The 26,828-nt window shown below is 40.8% G+C and overlaps 1 protein-coding gene across 1 annotated transcript in view; it reads right to left on the reverse strand.

Moving 5' to 3' along the window:
• spock3 (SPARC (osteonectin), cwcv and kazal like domains proteoglycan 3) overlaps window positions 1-22,580 on the reverse strand; it is a 409,772-nt gene extending 387,192 nt beyond the window's left edge. The window contains exons 1-2 of the mRNA XM_028804996.2: window positions 22,463-22,580; window positions 22,139-22,270 (exon numbers count right to left, since the gene is read on the reverse strand). Of these exons, the coding sequence (XP_028660829.1) occupies window positions 22,139-22,270 (132 nt within the window). The 5' untranslated portion in view covers window positions 22,463-22,580. The remainder of the gene's footprint in view (window positions 1-22,138; window positions 22,271-22,462) is intronic.
• Between the last annotated feature and the right edge of the window lie 4,248 nt (window positions 22,581-26,828).

Here is a 26,828-nt window from a genome sequence, read left to right on the forward strand (position 1 = left end):
AGGAGGAGCTTCATGACACAGTCTACCCACATCCTAAATGAGGACAGTGCCTAGAGCTACATGATGCCCTTTTGTCAAAGCTTGTATGTCATGTATTTGTATGTTTACATTAATCATTTATATAGTATATATTTTCAAAATATTAACATAATGCACACTACTGCTGCCATTGTACATAGTGATATTTATAGTCTTTTTATGTCTTTATATACTTTTTTTTTTAATGCACAGTCTTGGAGTCTAGCAACTAAGTATTTCACTATATATTGTACTGGTGTATAATTGTGATGCACAAAATTTTATTTGAGATATATATGTATATGTTGCATGCTATGTATAATTTTTATTTAATTTAACTATTTCATTCTTCTTTTGACATTGTATTTTTATCAATTGTTTTGACAAAATATGTAGACATGATTATAAATTTGACTTGACTTGTACTGGATGGGCTAAGTGGTGACTCCAAACAGTCTCATGTGTAAGTGTGCATTAGTGGGTCCTGCAGTGGATCAGCGCCCCATTCCCTGTCTTGACCCAAGTGTTGCAAGAACAGATTCTGCTTCCCCTGTGACCATGAATTAGATTAACAGTATTTAAGAATGTTATGTTATGGAATTTCCCTTTCTAATATGTTTACAACATTATCACAAAAATAAACCAAACCCCGGAGGCTTTTTTTTCCAAATCACAGCTTGGTGGCACAAGTGGCAAAATCTGTTAACCTCATTTTATATCTGAGCCAACATCCCGACCTACCTCAAGGGTACTCCACCAAGCCACATAAATAGCTAAAAGCATTACTGAAGTTGTCTAAGCTGAACAAGGCACTTTTAATGTGACAAAGAAAGGAAGCCCGACTTTAATATTAGCACTTGTGCCCTGCAGCTTGCCTGCAGAATAATCAATATGTTAGCTTTTCCCAAACGGTAATCATATATTCTTTATTTGTATTTAAGCAATAGTATCCTGTGGCAAAAGTGCACATCATTTACAAATGCATGGTGATAACATAAAGAAAGGATTGAAAAACACAGTATAGACAAAAATAAACATGAAATCAAGCATCAGTCAGTCAGTCAGTCATTCTCCAACCCGCTATATCCCAACACAGAAATCAAGCATCTCTCCAGTTTAAGAACTTTCATCCATTCATCCACCCGTATCCACTTTTTCCAAAATCAGGTGCTCAGGAAGTGCATGACAGGAAGAAACCCTGGACTGGGTGACAGACCAACGCGTGGTACACTCACTCAGTTAATCTGCTATAACCTGCACCTACTATCCATCCATCCATCCATTTTCCAACCCGCTGAATCCGAACACAGGGTCACGGGGGTCTGCTGGAGCCAATCCCAGCCAACACAGGGCACAAGGCAGGAACCAATCCTGGGCAGGGTGCCAACCCACCGCAGACCTGCACCTACTACTGGAATGTAATTCTTGTTTTTTTCAAACAGATTTTTATGTTTCGTTAGCTAATAACTTAATTGTAAATGCAGTTCTTCTCATCTTTAGGATATTAGAACTCAAGCAGGATAACCCAAGCAGATAATGGGGACAAATGCAAACAGCACACAAGCATCGACACATTCATACTCACACTTGTCCAACATCACCCACGAATCTAACATGCAAATCTTGGAGATGTGAGAAGAAGACAAAGAAATACAACCTGAATAAAGGTAAAACATGCAGACTGCATACAGAAAGTAACCAGGTCACAAACTGAGTGCAAGTTGCAGCACCAAACATGCCAATTTCTTATGCTGAAACCCCGTTTTTTAATTTCAGAGTATTGCACAAAGAATCCTAAAAATGAAGACATGAATTGTCAATTAAAAAATAAAATATTATGCATACACATTTGTTAATGCTATGTGAAGCAAATCATTTAGACCTGATAGTTTAGAACTTATTTCCCATCTTTCTGTTTTCCAAGCCAGCATAGTCCAATGCAGGGTGTTTGGAAGCCAATCCACAAGGTAGCAGTCCTGGATGGTAGACCAATCCATCACAGGGGACATTCATGCATACACTTCTCATAAAACCATTTACAATGGCTAATTAACACTAACAAACATGGCTTTTGGGATGTGCGAGGAAACTGCAATATCTAAATGAAAGATATCGGGGTACGTGAACAATTTGCAAGCTTCATTCGGGCAATTAATGGGCTGTGGACTTAATCCCTGGTGTTGGGCAGAACCGTTAATCAGTACACCACCAGTCTGTAAAATGTAAATACCTCAATGTGATATGATGCCCAGTCACTATATTGTGACGTATCTTGCCACTGCATGGGCTGTAGGGAGTAGAAGCAGTGTTGGGATGGAGTCTTAGGGGAACACTTTTTGTAAGGGCTTGGGACACCTCTGTAGAGAGAGAGTTGAGTGACAGGGATCAGGGTTAATTAACAGTGCGTGGAGCAAAGGGGAGGGGGTGGTCGGAAGTGGTAGTTGTTGCTGGAGCGAGAGGAAGACAGCATCAGGTTGAGAAAGAAGTGAACAGTTAACGAGTAGGCAAGAGGTAGATAGGACGAAAGCGGGTTATTTTTGTTATTTTGGAGGTGTCCCTGTGACCCAGACAACGGGCGGCGGTAGGGCACCATTTATATTGCGGCATATCCAATAAAAAGACAGTCGCCATTTTGAAGACTCCCTTCAGACAAGAGGCCTCTGAATGTGTTTATTCGACGGGACATCACAATATAATCACGTTATATAGTGTGAGGGATGGCCGGCAGTTTATCTCGGCCAACACCCCCAGGCCGCTAGAGGGAGTCCTCCCTGCAACATGGAGGTGCCCCGAATTCTCGCAGGGCATTATGGACTATGGAGTTCGGCTGCACAGCCCTGTTGGATACCATGGGGGCCGCCAGGGAACGCTGCAGGGAGGCACAAGTGTTTCTATTATAGCCCGGAAGTACTACCTCATCAGGGGTATTTCCGGGCTGAAGAAAAATATAACTCTTGATCTGACCCGGAAGTGCTTCTGTCCTTCAGTCCATGTGATTCCATAGCACTTCTGGGTCAAGAACTATAAAAAGGACTGTGGGAAACCCAGCAGACTGAGCCGGAGTTGGGAGGCAGTGCGACAGAGCTGCTGGGTGGAGTGGAGGAATTGATTATTGTGGATTACTGTTCATTATTGATTTATTATTGTGTAGTGGAGGTGAAGGTGCTTTGTGCACATTATTATAATAATAAATTTAATATTGGGACTTTTACCTGGTGTTTTGGCGTACTGTCTGCGGGTTTGGAGGTGCGTCAGCGCCCCCTATTGTCACAATAGAGTCACATGAAAATGTAAGCACATCTCATCAAATGTTTTTTGTTTCCTTTTTAACATGTGTGGAAACATCTATGGATAAATGCGATTTAATATAATAAACATCCTGCCGCATTAACATTTTGTAGTTCAATGCATAATTTATAAATTAACACAAATGCAAATTTCCCATCTTGAGAAAATAAGACCTTCTCTACATGTATCACTACCTCAGACACCTCAAATGACAATCAGGTGTGCCAGATCAGGTGCAAATGATTAGGACATCATTGGAGAGGATCTTATCTGAATCTAACTTATTGAAACCACAGACTTTTAGTTCGGTTTGCTGTTTGTTGTTTAAGTGTATCGAATCACTATGCTGAGATGGAAAGAACTCTTTGAGGCCTACAGAAAGAAGAAAACACAAACCTACAAATTGGAGGAAGGATTAAGAAAAGATCTCCAAACAACTGGAACACAGCCATTCCACAATCCTGAAGATCATCTACAAGTGGAGAAGATGTCAAACAACTGCCAGCTTGCCCAGAGCAGGCCGCCATAGATAGTTCACTCAGAGACCAAAACAAAACATGCTGTAAGAAGTCTCTAAGACTCCCAATAATTTCATTACGGCACCTACAGGCAGCTCTTGCCATTGTTGTTTGATATTTATATACCTTGTTAATGCCTGACATGAAATTGTCTTTTCACATGACCTTTAGGGGTCAACCATTGTACAGAGCCCATGGAGCAACTTTCAGGTTAAGGGCCTTGCACAATGTCCCCGCAAAGTAGAATCCCTTCTGGCAGTAACAGGATTTAAACCAGCAACCTTCTAAATACCAGCAGAGATCCTTAGCCACAGAGCCATGTGTCAAAGTGCATGAGTCTACCATTAGAAAGAGGCAGTTTAGATGTACAGTACATGGGAGTTTGCGGAAACCTTTGCTGTCTAAAAAATAATATCAGGGTAAAACTAAAGTTTGCTCAAGAACACCTAGACAAAGACCAGGACTTCTGGAACAATATGCTCTGGACAGACGAGGCAAAGACATGTTTGGAGAAATCAAAGACAGCTTTTGACCAGCAGAATCTGATACCAGCTGTAAAGGATTGTAGTAGAAATGTGATGGTTTAGATCTTCTTTGCTGCATCAGGGCCTGAGCAGTTCACCATTGCAGAATCAACTATGAATCCTTCATTGTACCAGAAGGTGCGTGTGGATAATGTGAAACCAAATGTCTGATCACTGAAGCTCAACCAAAAGAAGACCTTACAACTTGTCAATAAACCTAAACAAATCTACCAAGAAATGTCAAAAAAATAATGGAGGATTCTGTAATGGCCAAGTCAAAGCCCAGAAATGAATCCCATCATGATGCTGTGGGGTGGGTTGGGTGGAGATTAGAAACGGTCTGTGCACACAAGACGCCCCTCAAATATCACACAGCAGAAAGAATTTTGCATGGAGGAGTGAGAAGAACTTTCTTCCAGTCGATGTTAGAGACAGATGCTAGACAGTTATAGGAGACCCCTACTTGAGGGTGCAATACCAGCCATTAAATCCAAGAGGTGGCTTCCTTTAGGCACTGAAGGAAATGGTATGTCTGTTCATTTTTCATTTCTTTTGAAGTCATTCATTGTGTTTTTTTCTCCCAATTTAATCACAGCTATCTAAAGATACAGTTTAAATGAAGATCAAATCTTCATATGTCTACATATGTTAAAAACAAAAGACGCACTTACTTTTTCATGTGACTGTATATTATATACTATTTCTTAGAGATTACTTTTTATTGTTACTTTATGCAGAAATGCATTCATATTTGTTTTGTTTACTATAGGCAACAGGTGCCCACCCATGCATTACAAAAACCATTCAAAAGAAAGCAATTTTGCTTGACTTTGTTTTTGTGCGTGATGTCTCCCTTAGCAATAATTATCTTTTCACATTTGTTACACTGTATGTTCATTTCTTTTGTTTTTGTTAGTCTGTGAAAGCTGAACAAAATACTTGGGGACAAAAGCGAGCTGCCATTCTCCGCTACTATAAACTTGTACCTGTCACTGGAAAGTAATCTTTGTCTTTTCCTCTGGAGTCTTATGTTTGGTTATCTAATAACTTAAATGAGAATGCTCTTGTAGTATTTTGAGATTTTCTGATAATTAACTACTGCTTTCTGTTTTTGGGCATCCATCCATCCATCCATTTTCCAACCCGCTGAATCCGAACACAGGGTCACGGGGGTCTGCTGGAGCCAATCCCAGCCAACACAGGGCACAAGGCAGGAAACAATCCTGGGCAGGGTGCCAACCCACCGCAGGACACACACAAACACACCAAGGCCAATTTAGGATTGACAATCCACCTAACCTGCATGTCTTTGGACTGTGAGAGGAAACCGGAGCGCCCGGAGGAAACCCACGCAGACACGGGGAGAACATGCAAACTCCACGCAGGGAGGACCCGGGAAGCGAACCCAGGTCCCCAGATCACCCAACTGCGAGGCAGCAGCGCTACCCACTGCGCCACCGTGCCACCCCTGTTTTTGGGCAGCTAAATGCAAAATAACAGTGAAGTCCTTAAGCCCAGACGTTTTTAAAACCACTGCTAGTTTTGGCTATCAAGGTAAAAGTGGTGGTCTTTTAATGCTTTGGGTTGAAGTGAATTCAGATCACCAGCCCCGATATTCATCCATCCATCCAAGTTGTGACTTTTTGAAATTGCTTGCTTTTCTCTAGCTTTGGTTGCCATAGATGCTCATTATATCACAAACTTTGTTATCTTTGCTCTGCATGAAAGTCTGAGATTAATTTTTTCCTAGCCCATCTCTATAAACTACATTGGGGTTAGAGAAAGAAAGGAGAGAGGTTGGTAGCATGCGCTGTGGGGTAAGTAACTTATTTAAAAAATAAATTTTTAGGTGAAGTATTCCTTTACACTGCGGTGGGTTGGCACCCTGCCCGGGATTGGTTCCTGCCTTGTGCCCTGTGTTGGCTGGGATTGGCTTCAGCAGACCCCCATGACCCTGTGTTCAGATTCAGAGGGTTGGAAAATGGATGGATGGTTGGTATTCCTTTACAATCCATAACTGGTGTCACACACACGCGAGTAGGGAGCAGCCGACCAGCTCAACGGAGTGTGATAATACACAGAAAACGGGTTTGGAACAGATCACTAACACCTCTCTCTTTTATTTAGCAGAAAAACAGACAAGGAAGCAAATCTTTTCAAAGACCCGCAGACGATTTCCCTTCCATGTGTACGACAACTGCTACCTCCCTCCTGCCCCATTCTGATGACATCACTTCGGGCTCCATGTTTCCACATCGTTTCTGGCGTTTCCTGGACTTTCCCATCATACCCATTGTACACAATTTCCTGTCCATCCCTTATATAAATCCAGCTATTTCACCAATACGTTTTTCAATTTCTTTGAATGTACGAGTCTGAGAAAGACTACTGGACACTATATGGGGAAGGCAAACCCCCAAATCTTTTTCAGCGTATTGTCTCTTTCTTATATCTTCACGTTGTGTAGACTGAATTAAATAGAGAAGGTTTGCTTCCTTTAACAGCACTGTTCATTGTTGCTGCCGCACCGGTCTCAAGACCTGGGTTAGATTTCCATATGAACTCTGTACATTTTCCTAATGCCGGTTTGAACGGTCATGCCAAACTGGCGAGTAGGAGTGTATGTGTGCTTTCAAATGCTCGTGATTTTACTGCAGGGTCTGTTCCTTCCATGACCCTTAATGATGCCTGGGTAAACTCCAACTTTGTAAGGCCCACCATAGAGAAAGCAAGTCCAGTAAGCCAGCAATATCCATAGTGCATTGACGTCTGCCCTCCCAATGTACATTCCTGCAGACAGGTCATTCCATTTTCAAAACTCACTTAATCCTGAGTGGAGTCACGGGGGACTTGGAGCCTAGAACTAACCTAATCTCATTTAAAAATTGAACAGAAATGCTTGCTTGTACATGGCAGTGTTTCAAAGTAAGTTGAGTAAAATGTCTCTGGTGCAGTGCTGCACTACTTCAACTGTGCTGCTCACAAGATTGGTGCAGTGACACCACCACCCAGCACTAAACAGCCATATTAGCCCTGAAGTCTGCATGAGTGTTCTTGTAGCTCTGCTGCACATAATAATAATAATAATAAAAATAATAATAATAATAATTATTCATTACATTTAAAGGTTGGGTTTCTTAAGCTAGGATGGCACGGTGGTGCAGTGGTAGCGCTGCTGCCTTGCAGTTAGGAGACCTGGGTTCGCTTCCTGGGTCTGCCCTGCGTGGAGTTTGCATGTTCTCCCCGTGTCTGCGTGGGTTTCCTCCCACAGTCCAAAGACATGCAGGTTAGGTGGATTGGTGTTTCTAAATTGGCCCTAGTGTGTGCTTGGTGTGTGGGTGTGTTTGTGTGTGTCCTGCGGTGGGTTGGCACCCTGCCCAGGATTGGTTCCCTGCCTTGTGCCCTGTGTTGGCTGGGATTGGCTCCAGCAGACCCCCGTGACCCTGTGTTCAGATTCAGCGGGCTGGAAAATGGATGGATGGATGGATATCTTAAGCTAAGGGTTTCGATTCTTGGCAGCAGTAACTTACAGTGCTTATAGAAATATTAAATTGCTTTAAATGTTACATGTTTAAAAACATTTTTACAAAGTACAGAAAAATATACTGTACAACATAACTTATATATGACATTCTAAGACTTACTTAATCAAATTTAAGATCACAGATAGAGCTTATGCCAACAGCAATGGATGCAAGACTGGAACAGGCCATATGATAAAACATCAGTCCATCACAGGGTCCCTTCACTTATAAATTTCGGTACACCATTTAACTAAAGCTGCACAACTTTGGGATTGTGAATGAAGAACCAGAGAACAACAACAACCACAGACAAACATGTCAACTCCACATAAGAAGTACCTGAGCCACGATAAACCCACGACTCTGCTGCAAATGGAAAAAAAATAAATCACACAAAAAACAAGTATTGTAGGATCCAACAGCCATACTTGAGTAGAGAAATCTTTGTGGAAAGTACCCATAAGCAAACTACTGGAGTGGATGTTTTAAAGTATCTGATATTAAGTGTGTTTAAAAGTACTAGTAAAGGTAGGATCTCTCTTTGCTTTATACATAGTCAAAAAGATTTGCAAACTTAAACTAATTCAGGCCAACTTCTTTTTATGGGTGAGTTGTATTGCAGTCACTAAAGTACAGTATGAGTCAAGTGACTGCAATGTAAAGCAGTGACCTTCAGCGCCTGCCTGACATCTTAATCATTGTATCGCAATTCAGTGCAGAAATCGCAATAGGAGGAGGGAGACCATCTAGGAAAAGCTTGGGTTGCTGCTGGAAGAGATGTTGGTGAGGCCAGCAGGGGGCGCCTATCCTGAGGACTGTGTGTGGGTCCCAATGCTCCAGTACAGTGACTGGAACACTGTGTTGCAAATAAGGACCCATCCTCTGAATGAGACGTAAAAGCGAAGTTCTGACTCTCTGTGGTCATTAAAGATCCCTAGGCATCCTTCGTAAAGAGTAGGGTGTATCCTGGTGCCCAACATGGCCTGGTCATTCTGGTTCCCTAATCATCTCCTGTCTCTAATTGTCTCTCTCTCTCTCACCCCTTCACCACCTAATAGGCAATGTGTGGTGGGCAACCTGGTGCAAAAACGGCTGCTATCACATGATCCAGATCGGTGCTACACATTGGTGGTGGTTGAAGTGGCTCTCTTCTGTCTATGTAAAGTGCTTTGAGTAGAAAGAAAAGTGCTATATAAATGTAATAATTATTTTAATTAATTTAAGAAGGAGCAAATTCATTACTGAAAACCCCACCATAAAGTGAATTTTCATAATGTGAACACCTAATTGCAATTCGTTTAAATGTAAAACATTTATAAGTGTTTGCAGCTCTCTAAAATGACACCCATTTTTGATCAGACTATAGTGTGTGCATACATTTATTTATTTCTTTATTTAAAGAGCTTCTATAAAAAGCTAAATATCCTCTGGGGACAAAAAAAAGTTCAGTCTATCTATCTGTCTATCAAATAACACAAAGTTAAATAAAAATCAACAGAATTAGTTTAATATCAAAATTAGTCTTCAAAGCAAGGTATTGTCCTTCAATAAATACTGTTTAATAAAACTCTTCACCTATTTTACTTTCACATTTATAGCAATTGACTTTGTAAATAGTTCATGAACTGTTTAGGAGCCGTGATCACCAGTATATTCTGAGGAGACATATACAATATATGTGACAAGGAGAGTGACCCACAGGACCCTAACATCTCAGTGTACACTTCAGTGCTGCCATGAGATCAGTGCCGCCATGTTTTGGCAGGCTGCCGTGAGGACAGTATCTGAATGCAGAAGCATCACCTGTGGAAATAACTGAGAAAGAGATTGTGCGTCACCAGCGTCCACTACCACCCCAAACATTCAGCTCCTGCCCCATTTAGATGCTGCAGTGAGAAAAGTGTCTGAACTCAGAGAATAACCGATGCTGCCTTCAAGTGTAATCAGACAGATGGTAAATATAAATGTCGGGGTCAAAAATTGAATGGCTTACGAACTGGAAGCTACATGTTCAACAATTTATAGAAAACAGAACTATCCAAATTCTTTTTTGTAACGCTGACCTTTCATCGTAGTCATAAAATCCACCTTAATAAAAGGATGAATGTCTGTGTGCTGCGGTGGGTTGGCACCATGCACGGGATTGGTTCCTGCCTTGTGCCCTGTGTTGGCTGGGATTGGCTCCAGCAGACCCCCGTGACCCTATGTTCGGATTCAGCGGGTTGGAAAATGGGTGGATGGATGTCTGTGTGTCTGTCTGTTTGTCCATCTGGTTGCTATGTTTCTTTCATTCCAGCAGATGGTGCATCACAAAAAATTTGTAGCAATGCATTTTATTACTACAAATGTTTGTGATGTGCCCTCTGTTGGAATAACAAAGGCAATGCATTTTATTGCTACATGTATTAAAAAACACATTTGTATAGAAGGTGCACTGCAAATGTTAATGCAGAGGTCTACACTGATTATTTAGATTTCAACCTATCTTAGATAGATAGATAGATAGATAGATAGATAGATAGATAGATAGATAGATAGATAGATAGATAGATAGATAGATAGATAGATAGATACTTTATTAATCCCAAGGGGAAACTCCAGCAGCAGCATATTGATAATGAATAGTAAAATACAAACTGGTCAGTCAGAAATGCAATTTGTGTGGTCAAATTACAATTGGAATTGGATATTTAATATGTGTTGTTTGTTCTGTATTTTCACAATAAAAATACTATTGATCTTTAACTGCTTTTCTTGCAGACTAAGTAATAAATCTACAGTGATTTTCCACAAAGTTCAACCAAAAATTCACATGAACACAATAAAGTGGAAAGGTGAAACACTACAAGTTAAAGCTCAGAAGAAATCCAAGAGCATGTTGTCATACATGAGTGCTTAGATGGCATCTTCAGGGCTCCAGTGAGGAAAGCAAAAGGACCTCCAAGTTGAGAGGGGGTCCTGTTGCTAATTTTACACCTGCAAGTTTAGATGGACATCAGCCTGAGGACATCAACCACGGAAGCATGGAATCCACTATAAAGACCCATAGGCAACTGGAAGCGGGCGATCATTAAAGACCTACAACTGACAATGACGGAGCTCTGAGTCAGAAGTGACTTCAATCACCTTTTCTTTTATTCTTGTCAGAAGCCGCTAGTCATCCCCCATGTGAATTCTGTTCTTTGCTCTTTTTCAAAATCACAATTATTAAATGGGGTTACCAGGGTGGTACTGCAACCCTTCGTTTTTGGCTTCTCTCCTGATTTCTTACGATGTGAATGCAGCAACAGGCTGGGATTGCACATCAGCAACAACAAGACCCACCTCAAACAACCAAGGTATACTTGGGATAACTACATAGATCACGGGGTATTATTAATAATAAAAGTACATTTTATTTATAAGCACCTTTCATAACAATCGAGACTGTATAAAACACATTAAAACAAAAACATAAAAATAAGAAAATAAATTAAGACAATCAAGACTAAAACAGATAAAAAAGACATTAAAAATTACAATAAAGCATGTTTAAAAAGATATGACTTTATATTGTTTTTAAAAGCAGCAACTGAGGAAGACCGTCTAAGATATAAAGGCAGGGAGTTCCATAATCTGTTTGCTGCAGAATGAAAAGCTCGATCACCCAGTGACTTGCATTTAGTGTGTCGGACAGCAGGAAATTCAACATCAGATAAGCTTAAATTATGAGAGGGATCATGACATTTTAACTTATTTGAAATATAGACAGGACCACTGCCATGAAGAGAATCTTGTAAGAGAGATTCAATATTTAACAGGCAGCCAGTACAGAGAAATCAATGCAGTGGTTAAACGTTCCCAAGGTTTAGCGTGTGTAAAAATTGCCCAGTGTTCTTAGAATATGTGAATTTTCCTAAAGCAGCTGTTCCTGAAGTGGGGAAGCCTGTGTTTTAGATAACTGACTCAATAATACATTGTGAGTATTTGTGTAACCCATTAATGTTCTAGTTTAGCATTGCATTAATGAATGTGCTGTTCGGTCCCTGTACGATCGTTGCCAGAGCTTGGTCCGCATTGCCGGCAGTAAGTCGAACCCGTTTCCAGTGAGAGTTGGACTCCGCCAGGGCTGCCCTTTGTCACTGATTCTGTTCATAACTTTTATGGACAGAATTTCTAGGCGCAGCCAGGGCGTTGAGGGGGTCCGGTTTGGTGGGCTCAGGAATGGGTCACTGCTTTTTGCAGATGATGTTGTCCTGTTTGCTTCATCAGGCCGTGATTTTCAGCTCTCTCTGGATCGGTTCGCAGCCGAGTGTGAAGCGGCTGGGATGAGAATCAGCACCTCCAAATCCGAGACCATGGTCCTCAGCCGGAAAAGGGTGGAGTGCCCTCTCAGGGTTGGTAGCGAGATCCTGCCCCAAGTGGAGGAGTTCAAGTATCTCGGGGTCTTGTTCACGAGTGAGGGAAGAATGGAGCGCGAGATCGACAGGCGGATCGGTGCGGCATCCGCAGTAATGCGGGCTCTGCATCGGTCTGTCGTGGTGAAAAAGGAGCTGAGCCGCAAGGCGAAGCTCTCAATTTACCAGTCGATCTATGTTCCTACCCTCACCTATGGTCATGAGCTATGGGTAGTGACCGAAAGAACGAGATCGCGAATACAAGCGGCTGAAATGAGTTTCCTCTGCAGGGTGTCTGGGCTTTCCCTTAAAGATAGGGTGAGAAGCTCAGTCATCCGGGAGGGGCTCAGAGTAGAGCCGCTGCTCCTCCGCATCGAGAGGAGTCAGATGAGGTGGCTCGGGCATCTGATCAGGATGCCTCCTGGACGCCTCCCTGGTGAGTTGTTCCGGGCACGTCCAACCGGGAGGAGGCCCCGGGGAAGACCCAGGACATGTTGGAGGGACTATGTCTCTCGACTGGCCTGGGAACGCCTTGGGATTCTCCCAGAAGAGCTAGAAGAAGTGGCCGGGGAGAGGGAAGTCTGGGCATCTCTGCTCAAGCTGCTGCCCCCGCGACCCGACCTCGGATAAGCGGGAGACAATGGATGGATGGATGGATAATGAATGTGTCTAGCAAAATCCTTCTCTGCCCATTAGCTATATTAGATGTATCAGCCATGCACCACATACATCTGAAATCTCACTACTTGGTCATTACTGTATAACCCTCTGTTTTTATTCATTATTACCCTGTCAGCATAAGCCATGTCACTTTATTTTATTTTATTTTGCCATTAAGTCACCTTAGTATCTGTCACTTTGATATTATGTGCCACCTGTCACCAGAGGCGTAGCTAGGGTTTTCAGCGTCCGGGGACAACTGAAGATTTTGCGCCCCCTCCTGTTTGCCAAAATGCAATGGGGAAGGGAAATTTGGCACCCCCTGGATGCTGCGCCCGGGGACAGATTTTCCCCCTTGCCCCCCCCCTAGCTACGCCACTGCCTGTCACTTTGGTAGTAGTACTATTTGCACAATTCTCACTGCACTGGCATTATTGTATGTACCATGTAGTGCACTGTAATTGCATAATTTGTACAGTATATGTTATTTGTGTGGAAAGTGTACTTAAATGTTTGTATTTAACTTGGTATAATTAATTCTTGGCTACTGGTACTTGAATTTCTCTTGGGATCAATAAAGTATCTCTCTATCTATTTCAATGTATTGGAGTAAAAGTAGCTAGTTCTGTTTGAAAATGTCATGAAGTAAAAGCAGATAGAAAAATGTTACACTCAAGTGAAGTAGAAATATTATTAAAAAATACTCAACTATAGTAACAAAGGATTACAGCACTGCAAATAAAAACACACTTGGGTCTGTCATACTTCAATTTGAAGACAATGAATGGGTGAAGTATTTAGAATGAAATATAAAAAATAAATTTAATACCACCAAAGAAGACAGAAAATATAAGGCTATAGAAAAGTCAGTGATTTTCTAAGCATGATCACGGGAAGTGCAGGAGCCTATCCCAGCTAGCATAGGGTGCAAGGCAGGAACAATCCCAAGACAGGGTGCCAGTCCATCGCAGGGTAAGGGCACACACACACACACACCAGACACACACACCTCAGCCACACACTAGGGCCAATTTAGTATCGCCAATGCCAATGACCTGCATGTTTTTGGGCTGTGGGAGTAAAACCAAGCAGGCACAAGGAGAACATGCAGACTCCACACAGAGAAGACCTGAGATGTGAATCCAGGTCTCCATACAATGAGGCAGCCAAGCTACCACCGCACCACCAGTAAAGGAAAGTCAGTCAGTCAGTCAGTCATTCTCCAACCCGCTATATCCTAACACAAGGTCATGGAGGTCTGCCTGAGCCAATCCCAACCAACACAGGGCGCAAAGCAGGAACAAACCCCGGGCAGGGCGCCAGCCCACGGCAGGGCACACACACACCAAGAACACACTGGGGACAATTTAGGATTGCCAATGCACCTAACCTGCATGTCTTTGGGCTGTGGGAGGAAACCCACACAGACACGGGGAGAACATGCAAACTCCATGCAGGGAGTACCTGGGAAGCGAACCTGGGTCTCCTTACTGCGAGGCAGCAGTGCTACCACTGTGCCACCACGCTGCCCACTACAGGAAAGTAAATAAATAAATAAAACTAAATGGAAGTAAGTACATACTTTATTTCCACAACAACAGCAGTTGCATGGAATTAAATTTGGTAACGTGTACAAATAAAACATCAATACAAACATTAACACAAAAACCAGAGGAATAACCACTCCTCAACAGTTCACAAGCAACCAATTTAACTAAAACACCATTAGACACTCATCAGATCTTAAGGTCAAGATGTTAAGCAGAAGTGCTATCAAATGAACACCTGATACGAGAGGCTTTCAAGGAAGCCCAGCACCCATGGCCGTGTCCAGTTACTTCATTCATTTTACAAGCACATCATCCTGCGCACCCTTCCATACAATTCCCACCCATCTCTCATGCAGCTGTGGAGTGGATTAAGAAGACAGAGGTCCTACACCAGGGTTATCTACAGTGCTTCACCTAAGGGGGGGAAACGAATGAAGCTCCTCTAGCTGGTGGGCAAAACACATTTAGTTTTGGTTGCAGAAACATCTCCTCAAGTGCTATCAAATGAACACATGATACGAGAGGCTTTCAAGGAAGCCCAGCACCCATGGCCGTGTCCAGTTACTTCATTCATTTTACAAGCACACCATCCTGCTCACCCTTCCATACAATTCCCACCCATCTCTCATGCAGCTGTGGAGTGGATTAAGAAGACAGAGGTCCTACACCAGAGTTACCTACAGTGTTTCACCTAAGGGGGGAAACGAATGAAGCTCCTCTAGCTGGTGGGCAAAACACATTTAGTTTTGGTTGCAGAAACATCTCCTCAAGTGCTATCAAATGAACACCTGATACGAGAGGCTTTCAAGGAAGCCCAGCACCCATGGCCGTGTCCAGTTACTTCATTCATTTTACAAGCACACCATCCTGCTCACCCTTCCATACAATTCCCACCCATCTCTCATGCAGCTGTGGAGTGGATTAAGAAGACAGAGGTCCTACACCCGAGTTACCTACAGTGCTTCACCTAAGGGGGGAAACGAATGAAGCTCCTCTAGCTGGTGGGCAAAACACATTTAGTTTTGGTTGCAGAAACATCTCCTCTGTTTAGCTGGCCAGACATGTTTCTGTGTGGTCCATGGAAAGAAAACAAGTTAACTCGCCGATCATTGTTACCATATGCCAATGACTGAACGCTGGCTATAATATGAAAAGTGCTTATGTCAGTCAGGTCGGACCGACCCTGAAAGACGAAATAATTACACGGTATGAAGAAAAAACAAAGAGAAAGAACAAAGGGCTCTTTCGTTTCGCACTCATTACGATTGTTCAGTTCGGAACCTGGAAAATGTGACGCACTTGTGAAAGTTGGGAACAAACTCAACTTTGTAGTTTTTAGATTCTTTTTTAACAATATACAAAAAATTTACAAAAGTGCCTTTGCAATAACCGTTTGCAGTTATTGACAACAAAATGACAACTCCTGAGACAGCTGTTTCTCATATATGTTTCTGCACTAGTTAAGTTCAAATGTTGGGTTTCTTTTTTAAAAAGAGATTTTCTTTAATCTTCCTGAGAGCTTCTACAGATGCCATAAAAATGTCATCTTTTGGAATACTGAGCTGCTGCTAAAAATGAGGTGCAACAAAAAAAACCGTAGCACATGTTAAAAGAATACAATAAAGAGCAATTGCAGTAATTAAATGAGGCCCTCTTGAAAATGTTTAATATCTGTCCATATAATGATCCCCGGCTAAATTAAATTGTCTTCAGTAATGATTAAAATGCAAGCATATGTTTTCTTAAGTATGAAAAGGAAATTAGTAAACGTGAAAACTATTAAAGGTGCTGAATACCAAAAGAGATGGATTATTAAAGATGACTTCAAAATTTAAAATGTTATGTTTCAAAACATTTATTTTAAAATAGGCTTTGAAGTAGATAATGAGTTTAATTACACTGGTATGGTCTCTCCTCTTCAATTCTCTGACCTTGATGAAGGTCACCTACCAACGGCACCATTACTGCTTTCGGCCTTAATGTTCTTCACTCCTCGTCCCTCACTTATGGTCCCTTAAATTCCTAACTTTGTCATAAGTTGGTCAGAACAGCAGTTAAAAAATGGAAAAACAAAGGAACAATAACTGAAACGTATTGCTATATGAGCAGTGGCGTAGCTCGAGTTCGTGCCGCTCGGGGCGGGACGGTGCTTCAATTTGTCGCCCTCCAACATATCTGAATATGTTAACCTATTTAAATAAAAAATTAAAATGATGTGGGCAGCATGGTGGCGCAGTGGTAGCGCTGTTGCCTCGCAGTAAAGAGACCTGGGTTCGCTTCCCAGGTCCTCCCTGCGTGGAGTTTGCATGTTCTCCCCGTGTCTGCGTGGATTTCCTCCCACAGTCCAAAGACATGCAGGTTAGGTGCATTGGCGATTCTAAATTGTCCTTAGTGTGTGCTTGGTGTGTGTGTGCCCTGCCATGGGCTGGCGCCCTGCCTGGGATTTGTTCCTGCTTTGCGCCCTGTGTTGGTTGGGATTGGCTCGAGCAGACCTCCATGACCTTGTGTTAGGATATAGCGGGTTGGAGAATGACTGACTGACTGACTGACTTTCCTTTACTGGTGGTGCGGTGGTAGCTTGGCTGCCTCACTGTATGGAGACCTGGATTCACATCTCAGATCTTCTCTGTGTGGAGTCTGCATGTTCTCCCCGTGTCTGCGTGGGTTTCCTCCAACAGTCCAAAGACATGCAGGTTAGGTGCATTGCCGATCCTAAATTGTCCCTAGTGTGTGCTTGGTGTGTATGTGTGTGTGTGCCCTGTGGTGGGCTGGCGCCCTGCCCGGGATTTGTTCTGACCTTGTGCCCTGGGATTGGCTCCAGCAGATCCCTGTGACCCTGTACTAGGATATAGCAGGTTGGATAATGGATGGATGGATAAAAATGACGTATAGAGAAAAATTAAGATTTATTCATATACAGAGAAACAGCAATAATTTTTTTACATATAATTTTTTATAAGCATCAACTAGATAAGAATATAGTACTGATGCACTGATAAGCCGTGTTCTGATTATTAGTTTAACATAATTACGCTACGAAAAGCAGAACCACTGTAGCGTACAAGTGATAGGTGGGGATGTTTTCTGCGCAGAGCAAGAATGCATTTGGATTGATAACGAAACAAAATTATAAATTGTAAATTAGTTGTTTATCTTTCTAGAAATTATTATCGGTGTGATGTTTATGTTTATTTTTCTTATTGCCTCATAAATGTCAACTGCTGTGTCTGATGCCGTCACAGAAGGACAGTCTGAAAATTATTTTTGAAGCATTTGTGGAAAATAATCAGAGAATTTTACTCTTTTCATTCATGAGTGATATTTTTCCGAACCCTTACACACAAATTTGTGAATTTCCCCTTGGGATTAATAAAGTATCTATCTATCTATCTATCTATCTATCTATCTATCTATCTATCTATCTATCTATCTATCTATCTAAATTGTACTGAGCCTTTTTGGCCAATAATGCCGGCCCCAGAAATGTGCTGCCCCTCCGCTCGCCCCTAGCTACGCCACTGTATATGAGGTTCACACATCAATAATCTGTACAGCGCTTTCCTGTGGTGTTCACGTGGAAGTTCGAAGGCTAATTCCCATCATGAGCAAGCTGAGTGAATACTTAGGGCCCCATTACCTATCTGGGGGCCCACAATTAGAAAATGGGATTTCTGTATTTCATCCATAAAATATATAACAGTAGTAACAAGGGCACCATAATGGTTTGGTGTGGCAAGATGCTACACATAATGAAGTCGGGTTAGTTTTTAAGTAACAACAAGACTGTGCAAAGATTACTCAAAAAAATTCAAAGTTAAGAAATAAGTAAAATTGAAATCCATTGAATTATTCAAAAGTGCATGAAATGATGACTCATCTGTTTAAAAGATATGACCTGCAAACACTGGGTTATAATTAGGTGGCAGCAAGGGAAGAAACTCCACACCCCTCCATTTAATATGATTAAATATCAGTGCACAATAGTCCCTCCACATCCCACTGTTAACACAATCAAGAATCGGCGCAAAGCAGTCAGTCCACATTTCAACATTAATAATGTTACGCACTGTACCAGTGCAAAATGATCAGCAAAAATTAAATTAAGTCAGGCAGTCCCACCAGACTCTAGTGCCATTTATTGTCATTTGCTAAGATGATCACATAAAGGCAAGTCCTGAAAATGAGTCTCATCTGTTCTGAACAAGCACAGGCCAGGTTATATTAATAGTATACATACAATTAAAATAATGAATTTATATTAAATAATATGAGAAATGTGCAAAACAAAACCAAACTGCACTGAACGTATAGAAATCTGCTGTAGAGCGCTGCAGACTGGATAGCCTAAGATGAAGCACTCGCCTCCTCAGGTCTGCTTCCGTGATAAAATAACAGGAATTCACGGAAATCATTTAACATGTTTACAAATGGCTCCACAGCAAGTACTACACTTATACTTCATTTTTCAAATAAATGCCTTGGAATAATGCAAAACAACTCCATGATAAAGAATACCTGTTAACTCCAAGAGCACGCCACATACTATTTTGTATGTTTAAGTAGCCTGTCATTTATAAGGCCGAAAACCAGCCGCCTAATTAATCCCCCCATCAACGCTGACACAGTCACAACAAGCAGCAATGCAGCTTCACCTGGACTCTGACATATGCTAACAGGCAGGATTGTTCAGTTTAGTAAAAGTCAACACGCTGTGAGAGCCACGCTTAGGAGCTACCATTACTGGAGATAAGTAGGAGCAGCACTTTGTTGACAACTGCTAAATAAAATAAATTACTGGCAGGATGAGAGGGCTGTACGACTCCCAGTATAATAAAGAAGAAAAAACACATTAGTTATTGGTTGAAAATATTCAAGTCGTGCAAAAGCAAACTTAAATAATTATTTAAAAAAAAATGTGTCAAATGTACGCAGAAAAAAGTACAAAGTCATCTTAGCCTGCTGCTGTTGAAGCCAGACTCCAGTAGACAGTTCTGCTTGATATCTGAACTGCTTGACAAACACTCGTTCCTCTACTTATACAGTATGTGCTTTTGAACAGAATGCACATGACTACCACCAGAGTGCTTTGTACAACCAAATAAACTCACTCATTAATATTTAAGAGTCCCTTGGAGCCTGAGCCACTTTCATACTCTTACTACTAGAGAGGCTCCTTCTACTCTTAATTATGAGTTATGTTCTACTTGTGCGATATTTCAATGGTATAGACATCTATCTGTCCGATTATCTATCTAATATGGTGCCTTTAACACCTATATCTAGCTATTGAATGTTGAATTTCATACCTAAACTGTCTATCTATCTATCTATCTATCTATCTATCTATCTATCTATCTATCTATCTATCTATCTATCTATCTATCTATCTATCTATCTATCTATAAAAGGAGTCTTCTTAAATTTCAACATGCAACAAAAGTATTTATTAAATGGTTTGATATTATTGATATATTTATAAAAAGCTTCTTAGAGACCACAGCAGAAATCTACCTGTTTACGATGAAAAGCTATTTTGTTACATTTCAACATGCAACAATATGGAGATTTATTTAATTGTTTAACATTATACAACTATTTATTTAAAGAACAGGCAGGATTCTATCTATCTGTTTATCTATTTATTATATAGTGCATTTCCTATCTATCACATATTTGATTTTGTATCAGCTTCTGTTCTGTTTATGCAGCTGTTTTTTTAAAAATAAGACAGGAAATGTTAAACAGGGAAAAAATCCTACTGGGTTTATACCTTGAGAGATTGAAAGTCTAAAGGTGTTCTAGCACACCATGACTATTGTGTGCATAGTGATAGGAATCTAAAAAGATTTCACTATCTGCTCTGTTTTATATAGTGCCTTTCATGTCTATCTACTTGTCTACTGATATTATATGGGGCTTTTCATAACTACCTATCTCTATCTCATATGTGTTTAAATTTCAACATGCAACAATGTGAAATGCATTTAATTATTTAACATTCTAGAACTATTTACTTAAAGGGCAAGTAGGATTCTGTACATCTATTATACAGTGCATTTTCTATCTATCTATCTATCTATCTATCTATCTATCTATCTATCTATCTATCTATCTATCTATCTATCTATCTATTATATACTCTTTTCTATTATTATTATTATTATTATTATTATACTATTATTTCTATCTTATAGTGCCTTTATCTATTATATAGTCTTTTCTATCTATCTATTATATAGTGCCGTTCACATCTATCTATCTATCTATCTATCTATCTATCTATCTATCTATCTATCTATCTATCTATCTATCTATCTATCTATCTCATTTTTATTATGGTATCAGTCTGTGTTCAGTTTATGTTGTTCCTGTAAAAACGAGAAAGGTAAAGGTGAGCTGGGGTCCCAGATATAATTCGAAAGGTTGAAGGTGTGAGGCTGTTCTAGCACACCACTGGCAATGACTATTGTGACTATAGTATAGGAAGTCACAAAACATGTTGCAATCTGGTGTATATTATATAGTGTCTTTCAAATTATTTCTACTTCGCTATCTATATTATTTAGATCCTTTTCTATCTATCTATCTATCTATCTATCTATCTATCTATCTATCTATCTATCTATCTATCTATCTATCTATCTATCTATCTATCTATCTATCAGTCAAGAAAAGATAAACTATTCAATTTAGAAACGTAACGAGGATCATTGAGTAATGCTTCTAAATATTATACTTTTGGAAGGACCCAACTTTCAAAATGTTATCAAGTAATCCACTTATCCGAAAATGTTAAAGAGTTTCATGCAAACAAATCCAGCTATTTAAGATAAATTCAATAAATAAAGTTTCCTTCAGAATATCAAAGCCCCTATCCTCTCCAACCAGAGACGTCGGTAACTATTCGTATCCTAATAATTTCACAACAAAATAGGTGTGCGTAGTAAATTCGCAGAGTCATAAACGAACTTTCCACCAATTGTGAACTATTTTCAAGCAGAACATTCGGTGCTATTGACGTGTACATTATAGACATCGCGTTGTTTAGAGATCATCATTTTTCCATTTCAAACATTTAGCGCTTTCAACGCACTGATTGTGCTTTGCCAGCTTGAGAGGTTAATAATTGAGGAGCATTACGAGTTCAACTGCCTAAATGAGAGCCTAAATACATGAATGCAGGCACTGTAATTGCTACTGTACACGCAGGTTGGATCAAGTTGACTGAGACTCTGCTTTTACATTCTTCTAAGGCACTTAGTCTAACCTTCTTGTTTAATTTCTAAAGAAATACAGCAATGCATTTTCTAGCGTATACTATATGCAACACTTGCACACGTTTCCCTCTTAATTGAGTTTTTAAACCAATAGTGTAATGCAGTGTCTCGTGAACAATATGCAGGACTACGTCTATTTTCTTTTTCGATTTACTATTCAGTTACATCTTGTTATTAGAAGTGTTAGTCTTTGAAGCGGAGTTTGAAGTCTTGCTAACACGGCAGACAGAATCGGCAAGACTAGCTCCACAGACAGAGGAGGTACATGTCTACAGATCAAACCGTCAAAGTATATAACTGCGTAAAAACAATCTAAAAAGCATTAAGGCATGAACACGAGAGAGACAGGCATAAATATGATAGATCTATACATATATGCATAGACTGCGTAAAGGTCACATACGTCTCTGAATTTGTCCCAGTGTCCAGAGAGCCATTTATCATCCAGAAAATTGCCGCTGTCTGATCTGTCCACTGCCCCGAGAGCCTTACTGCAGGCTAACGCACACACGCACAGCACGGCTGCGCTCAGCATCTGCAACACAAGACAAAAGGCATGTCTCACAATTAAGTCCTCAAGTGGAGAGATAGGAAACGTGCACATACATACACGCTGCAATAATGGGAGGTGAAGCCCAAACTCTTTTCTTTTAAAAATTTTATTTAGTAGTTAGTATAGCACACATCCACGCAATCGGATCGGAGCTACGGCGCGAGGAAACATCACCTTGCTCTCCTTGTGTCTGCGATGTGCTGTTGCATGTAGCTTAGAGCGTCCCCTCTCTCTCTCTCTCTCTCTCTCTCGCTCTCTCTCTCTCTCTCTCTCTCTCTCACTATCTCCCTCTCTCTTCAGCTCCGCTCCTGTTGCCTCTCTCTCTCTCTCTCTCTCCTTCTGCACGCGCTCATCGGTGTCTCGTACCTCACATAGCCAGAAAATCGCTGCGTCGAGAGCGCGCCTGTGCTAGCAGGCACGCGCAGTGTTCCAGACGCACTTTTTTTTTTTTATAACGGATTCGCCGAGAGGGAAAAATAATGAGAGCCCATTCACAAAGTAAAGAAAAATCCTTATCGTCAATCTTTTTATGCGTTTATTCCGAGTCATATTGCATGACAGCTGGGAAACAGATGCTAGTGAAAAGTTAAACAGTATAACCCTTTTTATCTAAATGCCTGTGTATCCATTATTAAATCCATTTTAGAGTCGCCGGAGCCGAGATCTATCTTGGCAAAAACTGACGTTGGACAGGTCGTTAAAGCTGGGAGCTATTAATCTAAAAAGCACATCTGCGGAATGCTACACAATGCTACGCACACACGGGAAGAACACAGATTACGAGGCCAGACGGCTATTCAAATGCATGACTCTGAAGTTGCGAGCAACAATCGTTATAGCACTGAGCCACCAACAAATCCTATACTTTTAACAAAAGATTTAAACTATATGGAAAAATGAGAGTGGAACATTCAGTGTAGTCTGGAATGAATCTACGAAACCTACACTAATCCAAAAAAATAATCATATATTAGCCTACATTAAATTAAGCCAATCATTAAGCAGTAAATATGCAATAATAGAATACAAAGCTAGGCTGAAATATCGGTTAATCGGTCCTTTTTAATGCAGCGCCCTCCGCAGGCACTTTACAAAATGAGCAGGAACTAGAAAACCGCGTTGCACAAAATCATGAGATACTGTATATGTCATCAATTAAAAGACAACAAACGATGAAGAGTTCACACAAGATAAACTTAAATGAATATGTGAAGATTGACAGTATCCCTCGGATTTCCTCCATCTACTCTTTTAGTTTTACCCACATCTCCAAAAACTTGCGTGTTTGGTCTGTTGTGCTATATAGTTAATTGACCCGTGTGTGTGTGAGTAAGTGAATGAGCAGCCGGGTGGAAACAGAAAGATGCCGCTATGAACAGAAGACATTCCTAAATTAAGAATCCCGATCAGTCCTTGGGCCGAAGGAGTTCTCATTTGGTTTGCTGGGCTAAGGTGGATGCGTTCCGGATTCCACGTACACACTGTGGGACAAGCACTGGGCAGGTATGTGCCGGATTGTGTCCTACCTCGTCCGGTGTTAAGGTTGGCTTCAGACTCACTGGGCAACATAAACTGGTTTGAAAACACACTCAAACCTTCCACCTTTCAATTAATAAAATCGTTTGGATTTTTTCCCATGGGACTCTATCTAATAACGGCACAAACCGCACGCAGACTGTTATGAAACAAATATGTGATAGATAGATAGATAGATAGATAGATAGATAGATAGATAGATAGATAGATAGATAGATAGAAAGCAATGGTACGATTAAAAATTCACAAAAACGTTAAAGAATCAGAAGCAAATGGAGATTACAAAATAAAGTCTCCAGGATTTCTGAATATAATAATTTACAACTATAGGACCATTGGCATTCCTTCTAGTAGATTTAGGGACAGTTTCTATTCACAGATTGAAAGGCTGCTGAACAGTCCATCATAAGGACACAAGTTATATATCTAGTAAAGAGTGGATGTATGTGCACTTTATATTACGATAGAATTAATTGTAAACGGATACATTTGCCATCTTTGCCCATCAGTCTACACTCATCCATCCATCCATTATTCAATCCGCTATATCCTAACTACAGGGTCATGGGGGTCTGCTGGAGCCAATCCCAGCCAACACAGGGTGCAAGGCAGGAAACAAACCCCAGGCAGGGCGCCAGACCACCGCAGCAGTCTACACTCAATAATCCATAATAACAAAGTGAAAACATATTTTTCAGAACAATGTACAAATGTATTCAAAATCAAAAACTGAAATCTCTCATTTAAGTGTTCAGAGTCTTTGCTCTGGGACTGCTAAATTGTGCTCAGGTGTGTCCTGTTTGCTTTAATTCTCCTTGAGATGTGTCAAAAACCTGATTGGAGTTCACCTGTGCCGGATTGAATTGATTGGTCATCGTTTAGAAAGATACGCATGTACCTGTGTACATAAGGTCCCACAATTCAAACTGCATGTTGTAACAGAATTTAACCCACAAAGTCTAACAACTCTCTGCAGACAAAAAAGAAAATGTGGTGCGGCATAGTTTAGGGTAAGGGTTAAAAAAAAGTTAAACAAAACTGAGTGCCATTATGAACAATGCTGCTATCTATCTATCTATCTATCTATCTATCTATCTATCTATCTATCTATCTATCTATCTATCTATCTATCTATCTATCTATCTATATAAAATCCTAAGCCTAAAAGTGCATGCAACGATTTTATGTCACATTTTTATGTCACATTTTTTGTCACACTTTAAATTGGGCTTATTTTAAAACCTACAGATATATGTTTGGTATCATTCTTTTCAGAATTTATTGAACTTTAATGTGATGTTGTTAGATTTTCAGACACTTATTCCATTTTTAAATTAAAAAATAAAAAATATCAAGAATTCACATTCTGTGAGACAAGACTTTGTGCCAAGAGATTTAACCATGCCCGGGGCCGGAAATAAAAGACAAAGAGTAGGACAGCTGCTGTAAAGGTTTTTAAATGTTCGAAGCACAGCACAAGATGCAGATCATGTGGCACGGCAGTAGCAGCAAGCCAGCAGCTGATCAAGCAAAGAGGAGGTAAAAAAAGAAAACTGTATTTGTTTCCCATTGTATTACCATTTAAGAGGGGGTTTCAGATGAGCGATCGTGTCTCCTTGGGGTGCGTTCAGCCCCCCTCTTCATAACGCGAGCATCAGAGATGTGAAATGGCTGGCATGTAGCGCAGGCCAAGGGGGTTGGCGAGCGAAGCAAGCAGGGGGTGAACCCCTAGTATATATATATATATATATATATATATATGTATATATATATTATCCATCTACCCATTATCCAACCCACTATAGCCTAACTACAGGGTCATGGGGGTCTGCTGGAGCCAATCCCAGCCAACACAGGGTGTAAGGCAGGAAACAAACCCTGGGGAGGGCGCCAGCCCACCGCAGTATATATATATGTATATTAAGTGCTTATTTATTTAAAGGGTCTCTCTCTGTATTTGGCCCCATTCACCCTTCATGACCAGTCCTTCAGGCCCTTCCCACTGAGAAGCACCCCCATTGCATGATGCCGCCCATGCTATGTTTCACCATAGGGATGGTATTAGGAGAGCAATGAGCAGGGTCTGCTGTTCATCAGAAAAACTTCTTGGAGTTCTTCTCAAAGTGTTCAATATTTGCCTCATCATACCAAAGACCCTTTTTCATCATGCTCTCAGAGTCCATGCAGGCTGTCTTATGCCTTTTATTCAAGGGTGACATCCATCTAGCCATTCAATGCATGATTGATGGAGTTCTGCTGAGATAGTCGTTCTTCCAGCAGCTTCACCCATCTCATCAGAGGACTTCGGAAGCTCTTTTAGAATGACAATTGGGTTCTTGGTCACCTCCCTGATAAAGGACCTTCTTGCCTGGTTGCTTAGTTTGGCTACTTCTACGCAGTGGTGTGCTGGGGAGGCAGCATTAAGAGGAAAGACGCCTCACGCCTGGACAAACTGGTGAGGAAGGCAGGCTCTATTGTTGGCATGGAGCTGGAAAGTTTAACATCTGTGGCAGAGCGAAGGGCGCTCAGCAGGCTCCTATCAATTATGGAGAATCCAATGCATCCACTAAATAATGTCATCTCCAGACAGAAGAGCAGCTTCAGCGACAGACTGCTGTCACTGTCCTGCTCCACAGACAGATTGAGGAGATCGTTTCTCCCCCAAACTATGCGACTCTTTAATTCCACCAGGGGGGGTAAACGTTAATATTTAACATTATACATAGTTATTGTCTGTTTTTTTTCACCTGTATTATTATCATTCTTTAATTTAATATTATTTATTGTATCAGTATGCTGCTGCTGAAGAATGTGAATTTCCCATCGGGATTAATAAAGTATCTATCTATCTATCTATCTATCTATCTATCTATCTATCTATCTATCTATCTATCTATCTATCTATCTATCTATCTATCTATCTATCTATCTATCTATCTATCTAAAAGGCCAACCCTAGAAAGAGCCCTTTAGAGTGATTCTAAACTTCTTCCATTTCACAATT

This window comes from Erpetoichthys calabaricus, chromosome 7 (genome assembly GCF_900747795.2).
Source record: "Erpetoichthys calabaricus chromosome 7, fErpCal1.3, whole genome shotgun sequence".
Lineage (NCBI taxonomy): Eukaryota > Metazoa > Chordata > Cladistia > Polypteriformes > Polypteridae > Erpetoichthys > Erpetoichthys calabaricus.